The sequence below is a fragment of the Netta rufina genome (genome assembly GCF_964035555.1).
Source record: "Netta rufina genome assembly, chromosome: 4".
In the NCBI taxonomy this organism is placed as follows: domain Eukaryota; kingdom Metazoa; phylum Chordata; class Aves; order Anseriformes; family Anatidae; genus Netta; species Netta rufina.
Genome location: NC_140127.1, coordinates 26885043 through 26898643, shown reverse-complemented (window position 1 = coordinate 26898643; position 13601 = coordinate 26885043). Strand labels below are relative to the sequence as shown.

General features: G+C 36.6%; 1 protein-coding gene across 1 annotated transcript in view; it reads right to left on the bottom strand.

Moving 5' to 3' along the window:
- The window catches only part of DDX60 (DExD/H-box helicase 60), a gene marked incomplete at its 5' end in the record, with an annotated part of 43578 nt that extends 37628 nt beyond the window's left edge, over positions 1-5950 (bottom strand). Inside the window, 5 exons of the mRNA XM_084286055.1 lie at positions 116-457; positions 1318-1495; positions 2050-2119; positions 2246-2632; positions 5869-5950. Coding sequence (XP_084142181.1) covers positions 116-457; positions 1318-1495; positions 2050-2119; positions 2246-2632; positions 5869-5950 — 1059 coding nt within the window. The remainder of the gene's footprint in view (positions 1-115; positions 458-1317; positions 1496-2049; positions 2120-2245; positions 2633-5868) is intronic.
- Between the last annotated feature and the right edge of the window lie 7651 nt (positions 5951-13601).

The following is a 13601-nucleotide window of genomic DNA, read 5'->3' as shown; positions in this document are numbered from 1 at the left end:
TATAACATATATATATATATATAATATTCACACAGATATTTTAATTAAATCCACTAAGTAGAACTAACACCAAAAAGAAGTTGTTTGAAAACCAAAAAGAAGTTGTAAAATTTACCTTTTGAAAAAATAACCTGTGTTTCCCCATACTCTGAAGATGATACCCATAAACTCTAAGAGTATCACATTCCTGTCCTGAAGCAAGTACAATAGTGATTTTCTTTGACAATGAATGAGCAATAAAAATAGTCAAATAGTTGGTTTGGAGAGAGGTCAATCCTATGTCAGATACAATGATGAAATAAGGATAGCTTTTCTTCAGGAAAATCTCCCATGCTGGTGATAAACAATTGGAAAATTCTGTATGAACAGTAGTGCATGTGTTGTGCTTCAGGTGTTCTATTAACGCAGTACGTAAGAAAAGAAAATGAGGATAGGGAAAGTACATCTGCTCTGCATCCTGTAGCAAATGAGAACAATGAAAGTATTCAGTTACATTCCAGCAAGTCGTATTCAAATTCAGACTGCATAAATACTATGCAAGTATAGTACTTATATATTTGAATTCTATTTACAGAGTTTCTGAACATCACGTTATTTTATATCACATCATTGCAATTCCTTTGTACATTGTTAGCAATTTTGCTCTAGTCAAGTCAAGCAAATTCAACCAAAAATTATTTTCAGGTATATAAATGCAATTGATATAGCTGGCTACATATAGGCATACAATATATATAGGTATGTAAATAAATGTAAAACTATGTCAAAAAAAAAAAACACTGAGGTAGTATGATCAGACCTCAAAAGCTGAGAAATTAACAATTAAGATGTCTTGTTAAAATCTAATTTGACTATTTGTTAAAAGTATACCACATTTGCAAAGTATGATTACTACCCAGTTCTATTTTTCCCTGTATGCTTCATCGCAGATCTACTTTTTTTGGTTTCTAGAGAGCTTTCCCTCTTTCCAAAGGTTTTTTCATGTCAGGAAAAAAAAATGCAAAGCCATTAAAATAATTATAAATAACTTCGTAGGATTCCAGCTTTGAATTAATCAAGAAAATCATGTTTAAAATCTCCTACAGGTCAATATAGGTACCTGCCATTTTTTGTACATTTAATGGCAAGTTGTGCAGCAAAAAATTGTATGAGTTATAATGCTACTGAATTTCTAAAACTTTTCCAGAGAAGGCGAATGTCACAAATCTCCTTATTTGTTGACATACTGAAGTTTCCTGAATCTGATTAGAATCAAGCATTTGCTTTTAAAGGTGTAACAGTGTAAACAAAAAACAAATAATGTTAGTTGTTCATTACCTTGAAGAAAACAACAATATATTTTGCTCCTCTTTGAGTGAAGTCTTGCAAGAAGCATTCAATTAGGTAGAATAAGTTTAGATACTGTACTTCCTCATTTAACAACATAAGAATTAAGGAATCCCCATCTATCACAAAGAATTCAGACTCAACGAAGTCTTTTAACAAACTGACATACCTGAAAAAAAAAGTAGTGTGTACATAATGTTATTCCAAGACAGTTGGGAACATGAGACAGGGAAGCTTGTTTTGTTTTCTGATAGTTTATAAAATAACTTGCTTAATAAATGTTTTTATTAATTAAATCAACTATACATTAAATATATGAATTAAATCAATAGAAAGCCATCTTTCTCAGATCTAAGTTCAGAGCCAAATAGCTTGTAATCCTTTCAGTTACTGGATGTATAAGCAATAGTCTCCTTTACAATTCTCAATACTTTTTTAGCATCTGAGGTTTCTATCGCATGACACCCTTCATTCATTTCTGCACTTACGTAGAAGCTGGGGTTTGTTCTATGAGAAATACTGCCCAAGAGAGAACTGCAAACTTCATGTTCTTGGGGAAATACTAAATCCTAAATATGCTTATGTCTCCAGGTATTCCACAAGCCTAGGTGACAAGAATATAGCCGCACTAAAAAATAATACCCTTTGATGCGCACTTGGTTCATAGAAACTGTTTTTGCTACCTTTTATTCTATTTCTTTCAGTGAACCCTGCTGTACTTACCGAGCTCTTGATAGGGACGGCCAAACGTGTAGCTTCAAAATCTTCAGAAATTCAAGATGCTTTCTTATTTCTAAAAGAACCACACATACACTTATTGATAAAACCATAACCCACTGGTTAATTATAAAAGAATCAAAAGGTCAGACTCTGCAATAAAATACTTGGACAAAAAAATAAGATGACAGCAGCTCCTCACCAGGGCTTTTGGAATCCCACTCATTCTGAAGAACTCTGAAATCTTCGCCTTCAGTTTGTGATTCCTTCTGTGCCACTTCTTCAGTGGTCAGGATATTATAAACTTTACCATAATCTGGGTCTTCAACTTCTTTTTCTCTGTCTTCCTTTTCTTTAAGCATCTGCACAACAGCTGCTTCTGCCTTGTCACTGGTCTCATCCCCCTCATCATGGTCACTTGTACTCCCACCCTCTTTGTTTTTCTTTGTTGAAATGAAGCCTATTTCCTCACTGTCGATAACGTCACTATCCATATCATCACTATCATCCTTACTCGTACTTCCATTTGTGGTGTCACGAACAACCTTCTTGAAATGATCTTCTGCAGAATCCATCACAGATCTTGATTCTGTATCCAAAAAAGAAAACTAAGTAATCAAGAGACAAAATTCAGGAAATATGGCATGCTCTGTGGCTTGAACCACTAAATTATCTACTACATATTCAGACTGGAATAAAACTTGAGGAAAAATCAGAAAGCATTTTGTGAGCATTCCCATGGTACATTTTTGCTTTTAAATAAATATTATTTTTTTTTTTTTTATAAATTATAAGGAAAACATCAGCTTTTGTCATTGCTAAAATTTACCAAAGACTATCAAGACCATTACATATTTGGTTTATGCTTTGCATGATAGCAGGGATTATGATTAACCCCCCAAATATGCCACCCAAGGTGTCTGGGGCCATGGTGCAGGCAGGAGCAACTGGCTGGCTCAGACACCCTCCCCTTGCTCTTTTGCCTCGTCCCTGATGTTCCTCATATGCTGTCAAACCATCTCGTCTAGTCCAACGCACAACTCCAACTGTAACCCTAATGCAAACACCAGCAACAGCTCCAGGACCTTGCCTAAACTCAGTCCCTGCTCCAGAACTAAACCAAACCCTAGTCCTAGCCCCAGTCCCATTCTCAGCCCCAAAACTAACTGTGAGCCCAGACCCAGCCTTACCTCCTGCCCCAGCTGTGACCCTACACGCAGCCTCTAAGACAGCCCTGCTGGGCTGGGATCTGCAGCAGAGCCCTGCTCACCACTGCACCTACTGGCACACCTCTTTTAAGGCACTGCCACCGCCCATCCCATCTGCTTTCAGTTTCTGTTCTCTAAGTGTCCCCACTGCTAGTTTCTCCTTTCGTTTCTGAGGTGCCGGAAATTTGTGTCCTTGAACACAGCACTGCGAAGCATTATTCATATCTCACTACTTCAGCTTGCAGCAAAATTAGGCTTCTCAGATCCTAGCAGCTTTGGATAAGGGTGCAAGAGCTGTTACCATGTTACTTATGAAAATTGTTTATAAGCTTTGCAAAGTACAGTGCAGAACATACTAATTCCTGTTTCTCACCCCTTAGTCACCACAATCTACTCTTCTACCAGTAGGAAATTCCACATAAAGAACTCTTTTAGCAGGAGCAGCGCTAGATCCCTAATCCAACACTTAAAATAGTGAAGCCTCAATTCATGAGAGAACTTGGGTACCTAGGCACTGCTGAAGAAAACATTTCAGAAATTGGAATCTGTGCATCAGATTGTCTGGGCACGAGGCAGGAAGCCCAGCCTGCCTTTAGGTCAGATGCTCGCCCAGAATACAGCACAGAAAACCCTTTCAGTTACACATGCATAAGTAGTCTCCTTCTCAATTCAGGCAATTTTGGGACAGCCTCCCTGGAAGACAGCTGACACGTAACACTTGCCATAAAAATGGGTTAAAGGTCTTTTCTACACCACACATTTCCTTTGAGACCCGTCCACAAAAAAAAAAAAAACAGGAACGCAGGAGAAAATTTTCATTTTCAGTACACTGGAGCACTGGAGACGTGCTACTGTAATGTCATAATTACGCTGTTTAGCTTGGCAAGACAAACCCCGGCTCCTTCTCCTGAGCGTACTTTTTTTCTTTTGTAGGTAAGGCCCTAGTACATAATTGGTAATATTTCCTTGCCCAAATTATATGGGAAATCATTTATCAACAGGTTTGAAACCCTTTGGATGATGCATTTTGGTTGAGAAAAGTGTATTTTAGATCTTCTGCTTCTCACCCTACAGAAAGGCAGAACAGACATTAATTTCCTAGGAAGTCGGTGCCACCTCTCTGAAAATATGCTTAAGAAAGGGCGAAAACTCCACACAGACAGAGTGAGGAATAAAAACAAAACCAAAAAAAAAAAAAAAAAAAAAAGCAAGCACTAGTACAAACACCAAGACTAGCTCTACCCACGGACAACCCTATGCTAGAGCAGGTGGATATGCCCTGAAAGAACTGTGGCTTATAGAGAGCCCATGCTGGAGCAACTTTTATCCTGAAAAACTGCAGCCTATGGAGAGGGTTCACACTGAAGAATGTGTAGAGTGTGAAGAGGGAGGAGTGGCAGAGAAAGTGTCATTTTCTTTGCTATGTCCTGGCTTTAACCACTACCGTGCCCTACACACCACTCAGGGGCTCAGGAGGGGTAGAGGAGTCAGGAGTAAAAGAGTAAAGTTGGAAAAAAGGACCTGAAAAAGAAAAAAAAAAAAAAAAAAAAGGAAGGGTGGAGTGGAAGGTGAGGGGTGTTGTTTTCCACTAGCCAAATCTTAAATTGATGATAAATTACATTACTTTTTCTCAGGTTGAGTCTGTTTTGTCTGTAATGGTAACTGGTAAGCAGACACTCTGTCTTTGTCTTGACCTTTGCTTTTCCATCCAATTTTCACTCCTCTCCTGTTGATAAGGGGGAGTGAGAGCAGCTGAGTGAACAACTCACAGCTGGTCAAGGTTAACTCGCCAGTGTCTTCTAGATCTTTGTATATAATGCATGAGGCAGAAAGAAGGAGCAGAGAGAGGTGCTTGAGAAGAGGAACTGGGACAGCTATTCATTCAGGTCTGAATCAGAGTGCCTAAAGTCCTCAAGTAGTTTGGCAGTAACCATCTAGTATACAAAAACAGCTGCTTAAAAAACAAAACAAAAAAAAAATCTTGATACACCTTATAAAAGGGAAAATTCAAACTGTAACTGCTCAGCAATGGCAATTCACAACAGAGCAATGACATGACCTGGCAGCAGGTAGGCCTAACTCCAGACTCAGGTTAAACAACAGAAGCAGGAACACCAGAGGTACAACCTTATATGAGGGAGCATAGATTTCCATGCTGATTAGAAATGCCACAGTATTGCCTTCTACCAATCCAATTGCTACTGGCACAAGTGTATATAAAGAATCTGCTTACGCCGCATCTTTGTAGACTCCCTGTAGAACCACATACGGCACCAAGACTCTGTCCAATGCGTTGCCTATTAAATCTCCTTATACTTAACCACAAACATTGTTAATTTGCCTCAAGGGGTACAATAAAAATTCCTTAACACTTCTTTGAAGCCGTCAGGAACCACCTATGTAAACTTAAGCTCAGTTCTCTCCTTAAAATAAATGCATAAGCCCAAATACTGTGTAAGTCGTGCGTCAGCTGCCTTGGAACCTAGCTGTAGATTGACTACATGCAGTAGAAAGACTAGTGCATGTCTGAATAGAAATAATTCTTGTCCTGAAGGCTGTAATGAAAATACATTACAAGTATAAGTTAAGCTTAACAAAAACATAGCAACTGCAATACGCATTTCAGTTACAATACCAGTCTCAATAATACACTCGCTGACATGACACGAGGTATCCTCTGTTACCAAGAGGGAATCCATGGGTTGAAACCAGCTCAAACCCATTTTTTCTTTCTGAAATTCTTTCTCTAGTTTAGTGTTTAATACTCTACTGAGGGAGGGATTCCCTCCCTTCCCCAAAAACTGATGTGGCTAACTCCGGGCCACATTCACTCTCTTCTCATGAACCAGAGGAGAAATATTTAAAGCACTCAACTGTTGATAGCTGTTTATCTGCAACAAAAGCTACCCTCACAAAGGTCCCCTATGTGTTGAGGGAAGTCAGATTCTTAGCAGCAGCTGTGGCCTGTCACATCTGCATTAGCCTGTGAGCTTTGTGGGCATGTTTTGCCCATCTTCACTGAGCCTTCTTCCATTGAAGGGGTTTAGGTTTAATTCAGTGAGTCACAATCCACACTTCAGGGTTTAGTCAGTCACAATTTAATGAAATCACCACAGTCCTGATCCATATAAATGAATTTAAGCTTAAAATTGCTTTAATGGAGTAATACAAGTATTTGACTAATACTAAACACTTAAGTGATTCATTTTTTTTTAAGTCCAAAGTATATTTTACTATGCCCAAAGCCATCTATCCAGTAACTGCCAAACAATCTTAATCCACACAGAACATGATTCAGATAAAAATAATTAAAAGGCATGACTGATTTTTAAGATTTCTGTGATTTCTTGTGGTACTTGAGTTACTTCAAAATTCTCTGAAAATAATGTATTTGCTTTCATGCTATAAATACATACTTTAAAATCCAGTGAGAAGTAGAAGTGACAGTTCTGGTATGTTGCAAATCATTCTGGATTCTTTTTATATTTAGCATTAGACCTTTTTCATCTTTTCTGAGAAATTCTGCCATGGTTGATTAAATGCCTACACAACACAGTCCTCTTCGGCCTCAGACTTCGCTTAGAGAAACACTGGAAAACGAAAGGAAAAATTAAGCATACAAATGCTTTTACATAGGAGAAAAATTATTTGTTTAGTTAGTGTTGAGACACTATGACTATGAACAAACTACAGTTTTAAAGTAGAAACTACTCAGAGTTACCCAATGATTTTATTAGTATGTTTTCTGTGTTTTCTCACTCAACTTCATCAACAGTGAAACTGGTCATGCTTTTACTGAAACTAATTATCCTAGATGTCTTTTCAATATCCAATATTTCAGCCCCATTTTTTAGGATCAACTACATTTTGATATATTTCTATTTTGTTTATAGGAATAACAAATTGTTCTCTCCCAGTCTCTAGCAACTTTGATCTGCTCATAATGATTTACCAATTCAAATGGGATTTTGGAAGTTGGTTTGTAGCACATTCTGCCAGGACAAATTACTCTGCTTTCTAGCAGAATATGTGAGGCACTAGAAGAGGATCTCAGTGGTTTTGTGGAAGAGGGAGAGACCGAAGTGGTGGGAAGCAGAACATTTCAGTCTTGATTATCAAGTCTCTGAGTGAAGTATAAGAATATTTGTAGTTTTAACATCAGTTGTGTGGTGCATGGCCTGAGGAAACAGCTTACCATATTCTGAAACTCTTGTATTCTGACTGTTGCACTTAATTATTACCTGATTGTTACAAGCTCATGTAAAGCATTTTTAAGTTTCAAATGATTGAATAATATTGTTATATCACATTACTCAAAAAATTATACTTACCAAAAGGTTGTAACATAGATTGTAAACAGTTTTGTAATGTTACATCTCCACATGTAACACAAAGTATTCTGCACTAGTGGGTAGTCCACCAAAAACATGAACTTGATGCTACACATGGACATTTTTTATTCAAAGGAATTTAAGGTCCAAAATACCATTGTCAATAATAATCTATTTTGGTTGTGTTCTATGCTGTAGTACATAAAGGTGAGTTAGGAATAAAGTAACAAAAGATTTAAAGTTAGAAATTATATACCATGCAAAGAGTTTCATCATCTGTAATTTACAAAAGCCTTGTCTTTTCTCCATTTTTTCCCCCATCACAGCAAATGGGTCCTCAGTAACCCCTTCCAAATAGGGGTTAGTTTATCCCATGCTTCATAGAAGGCACCAATTCCACGTTGACAGGAACTCCTCTTACATTAGCACAATCACATAGTTCTGAAGATTGGTTTAAACAGTACTAGTTGGTGGACAATGCTCTCTTCTCCCAAGGGTATCACTGTGCTCCAGCGTCTTTGTCTCTGCTTTACCTGGTGAGCTCCTTTACAACAGCTGCAGGAACATAATACCTCTCCACATTATCAAAACTTGGCCAAAATTGCCGAATACACTCAAATTCACTGTAGCAAGATAGCAGCAGAGACACACAAAAAAGCCACATACTTCTCATTTTCCTTAAAAAGTCAAACATCTGGTCAATAAGCAGCCTTAAGTAATTATTTTTATTCTATAATGAATAATTTTAGCTATTCTCTATATATACTTTGTGTATCCCAATATGCATCAAATGTACAGACTAAGTGCACTGAGTCTGCTTTACTTTTCTTTCAATCTCATTATCGTCACAGAAAAAAAAATCTGTCAAAGGGATGCAAACACAGGAATAACAGCAAATATTCATTAGTGCACTGGGCAGGGACACAATAAGTAAACAGGTTTTGATTACAGAAAGAATAACCACGATAAGAGAATGAGGGCACATCAAGCCTGACATAACGCTGAATTTCATTTTTCCCCACACAAGCACACAAAAGGTCCTCCAAATCTTCCCGTAATTCATATGGCAGTTTCCTGGAGCTACACAGACTGTTTCCTTATAAAATTATTTACTTACCAACTTATGAAGGGGTAAAGTGAATATTCTTCTTTCATATCAGCCATTCCAGAAACAATCAATACGAACTGGCCAAAGTTCCCCTCTACCTTACTGTTGCACTCATTTAATGGTACAGCAAAGTCTTCTGGAACATCATCAAGAATTACCCACAGAAAAACATAATTTACAGTTATGTTTCAGGAGTTTCTGAGCAGCTAGAAGAAAATGTGAAATACCCTAATCAAATCAAGTACAATAATTAAAATTCACTGGAATACAGACACAGCAATCAGTCTGAGTAAGAACAGCAGCATAGGTGGCCAGGGCAGCAGCGCCAGGCAGGCTGACGTGACACATTGCAACATGCCACAGGCCAGGCAGTAACCTCACCAGTGTAAGATCAATACAGAACAGCCAAGCAATAGCTTAGAAGCTAAGATCAGCTAAGGATCTGACTAAGGACTAAGATCAGCTAGGTACAAGACACTGAAGCTTAAATGGAACCTCCTGCTTATGGGAGGTGTGCAGGGAGTCGTGGTAGAGGAAAGGTCTAGACACTGGGTGAGGCTGGTCAGGACAATTAAAGCCTATCAGTGTACTCAGGTCCTTCACAGTATCTGAGGTTAGGCTGAACCGCCCTTCAAACAAATTTCAGTAAGTCCTTATTAACTTCAAAACTTACTATCTGGTATGCAGAATTCCTAACCTCCAAAGGAAATATAACATAAAGCATGTAGAAAAGAAAAAGAAAGCGTTAATCATTACACATTTAATCTCTTTTCACCATTCAGCATTTTTTATGTACGTGCACAGTGAAGTACATAGCAAATTCGGGGCCTGAACAGCAGAGCTGGAAAGCTTATGGACAGTAAAAGCAGTAACAACCAGTACAGCTAGTTACTAAGTGCTAAACCTAAATGGCATAATATATTTGAAAACCCATTGACCCTGAAAATAATTTTGCATAGATATATATTTGTGCCCCAATATGATGTTGTGGCCACAAGAGTTTAAATACAGAAATAATCTATTTGGTTACAGAAAAAATACAACAGATCTACCTCTGATAAGAAATTGCCCAGAAAATAAAAAGTAGAGTTTTAACATCTCTAAGGCTTTTAGCTGTTTGAAGGACACAAATGAATGCTTCACTGCTGACAAAACCTTTGAGAGAAAAATACCTTAGATAATCAATCTCTAAAAATTCTAACCGGATCATTTGCTAGTAAGTAGCTAGTAGCTGTACAGTAATGATTTAGAGGTGTCTGGGGAAAAGTGAAGTAAAAGATTAGGAAAGGGTGTCTTTTTCCCCCCCATCTTCTCTTCCCTTTTGGGACAAACATTATCTTGCAAATATAAAGAGAAATGAGAAATGAAACAGAGATAAAGGTGCAGCTATAAAAAGTTATATACTTTTGTTCTTCTGCAGTATAAAGTACTTTTTATTCTTAGCACTACATCTTTCTTTCTTCCATCTTTCTGAACAAGTACTGGTAGTTATTTCTCCTGATTAGAGAACCCTATGAGCACTCTAAGTAATTCATAAAAAGAAAACAGACATATTACACTGTCTAGTAGTTCTAGACAGTCAACACCACATAACACTGGCTCTTACAATCCTGAGAGGATGAGAAGTGGAAAATTCAGTTGGAGCATTATTTACACAGGCTGCAGAGCTTAATGTTTTTATACAGCCTACCTGAGCCAAACAGGGAACATCCAGAAACCTCCCTTTACATTTTCTGGATGTTTACATGCTGGACTAGGATTTCTTGCGGGTGACCAGGCAATTATACATAAGAAAACATGTTGATTTATAATTGTGTGCAGTATACACATGTACATATATATGAATTTCAAATGTTCAGTATAAATGTTGATTATGTACATGTATTTCCATACCTGTCCCTAGTTTGGTGCGTCCAAGTAAATAGAGTTCTCTAAAAAGAGAATGGATTTACATGGTATGTTGATTCCTAAAGCCAGCATCCTAGTTGTTCTAACCACCTTCTAAAAGAAGAAGAAAAAAAAAAAAAAAAAGTGAAAATTCATGTTTTTAATCATAAATTTCTATTTCGAAAACCAAAATTGCTGAATCACAAAATTTACAAAATCAAACATCTCTTTTCCTGAATTATTTAAGGTACAGGTGAAACACACAACAAATGCTTTACCACTAAAACAAAAGAATTGTAATAGAGATCAGATATTCCACAATCAAAGTGTTTGTTCTGTTTAAATGTTGAACTTCACAGGGAAATTGCTAAAAATCTACCTGTCTTAAAAATCTACCTGTCACACTTTGGTGTGACAGTTACATTGTGGGTTTCAGGTTTCATATTTCTGAGCAATTGAACAAAGGATTCAACAAGTACTCTTGGAGATTTAGCCTGCTCAGTACCTATGCTTCATTGTTCTATGATGTAAGTAAAGCTGAAAATACTATCACTGAAAAAAAACAAACAAACAAACAAACAAACAAACAAAAAGCTTAAAAAACATAACAGTTAGTGCTGCAAACATAGGAAGAACAGTAGCCCAAGTGTTTTACTACTCTTTCTCAAATAGAAGTTCTTATTCATTGTGAAGAGTAATTCAGGAAAAAAGTCACAGGACAATCAAGTATGAAAATTAATTTTACATGCAAATGGCTATCAGGTGGAAAAGGGTTATGGAACGGAGTAGAGATGAAAATATAGCAGAATATTTAGCCATTCTGAAATGTTATTGATTTGTCAAATTGTGCAGATATACCATTAACATATGAATTTATATCAGCATACTTCTGTATTAACACATTTAATGTATTTAATATTATTTTTAGAAGGAACTGTGCACATCCCTATACTTATCTAAGGGGAATAGGCAAATAGGCATTTCACAACAGTCAGGTGAGTTGTAAGGTCAAAGGCTATTCGGAAGCAAGCCAGCAGTTCTGAGATAACAGCAGAGAGAGCATGCGAGTTGACTGAGAGACTAATGTAATACTGGCAAAAACAAGCTGAAGCACCATACAAATAAGTATTCTAATCTTCATCTGTTATTTGTACTGCTTTTCCAATAGCGCAGTCAGCTTTATCAGCTATTTTGGCAGAATAAACATTTGTACGTACTTTATTTGAGGACAACAAAACAATCATTCTAGCTTTGAGTGTCATTTTCATTTTTCCAGCATTAGTAGATTTATTTAAAAAAAAAAAAAAAAAAAAGAGAGAGACATATTTGTTCCATGTTAGTAAAGGTTACCAGGATACCTTCCCCCTCAATAATAATCTCTTTTTGGCAGCTAATAAACCCTGCCAATCAGCAGTTAGGAAAAAGAGGATGTAAGACAGTAAGAAGTTGTTTCCGTTTGTGCAAAATCTTTGAAAAGTAAGACCGGTACAAATCCTTTTCTGAACAGCATCTCCACTAACTGTCTTCCTTTGTGATCCATATGAACATGCTGATGCCCAGTTCCTTTCCACACAACTGTTGTGAGGTTTTTTGTTACACTGACTTTGTTTGATCATTCAACTTCTACAAAGTCTAAGATAAATAATAATAAAAACAAATTATTTATTGTAATATTCTCCATTATGGCAATGTCAAATAAAATGACTGGGTTTTGAAAGAATCCAGGCTCCCAGTCACACATTTCAATCCCAGAATTCTCAGATTAAACATTTTAGTGGAGCTCTATATCATGGAATTTAGCCATAAGTATTCCAGTTAATTTTAGAATTTACTCCACTGGAGCAAGAACACGATAATTTTCACAGTGAGCATTACCGTAAGAGCTTTCTGGTAAGAGCTTTTTAAGAAAACAAAAATTAAAAATGATGAAGAAATATGGTCTGTCATCCTTATTCACATTATGTGGTACCTTTGCTCCAGCAAATCTAATCATCATGAATATCAGCTTGATTTTAGGAATTACTTAATCTGTAGAAGGAGAACATATAAATCCTTGGATGAAGGTCAGGTTCTACAGAACCTGATAAAGGATTTGGTTGTGGTATAAGAAATGTATATGCATTAATTTGTACTTATTTTGTTTTATTTTTGAAAATGCTGTGACTATGAGCCAAAAATGAAAACAGATCAAGAGATGTTATTAGGTATTACACACATCTTCTTTTATGTTAATTATAATATGTAACTCTTTTAAATAAAGATAAATAGATCATCTTTGGTAGAGACCTCATCTGTAGGTGATACCCAGTGGGTCCCCAGATCACCAATAACGTAAATTAGCAATGCACAAAATAGTCAATGTTACAGAAAGCATAGAATGTGTCACAGCAGGGGCTACATCATGCTTTCTCTGCTTCCTCTTCCTTGTTCCAACTTCCCACAGAATGTTAAGTCAAATGCAAGATCTTTCTCTTCTTCCACATGACATTTCCAAATCCACTAATAAAATATTAAAATTATCTTTTAATAGCCTTAAGTAAGGCAGACAGTCTTCTGACAATTTTTAAAATTATTTTCATATTTTCTTGCATACACTTTTTGATTAATGGATTATTTTTAAAACAGCTAAATTCCTCAGGATTTAGTTCTTTAAAAATGAACGGAAAATGTGAACATGAAAAATTCATTACAAAACATTTGCTTCAGCAAACAGTAGAAATAAGACCAATGTGTACTTAAATGGGCTCTTGGCCAGTTTGGACACATTTTTGCCATAGTGTCATATAATAAAATTTATTTCTTTTTTGAGGTGATGAAGCAAGCTCTGAAAGGAAACCATATTTTCCAATTATTCCAAGGGAAACAACAATAACAAAAAAAAAAGAAATCACAGAATGGCCAAGGCTGGAAAGAACCTCTGAAGATCATCTGGTCCAACCTCCCTGCTGAGCAGGATCACCTAGAGCATGTTGTGCAGGATGGCATCCAAGCAGGTTTAGAATATCTCCAGAGAAGGAGAGTCCA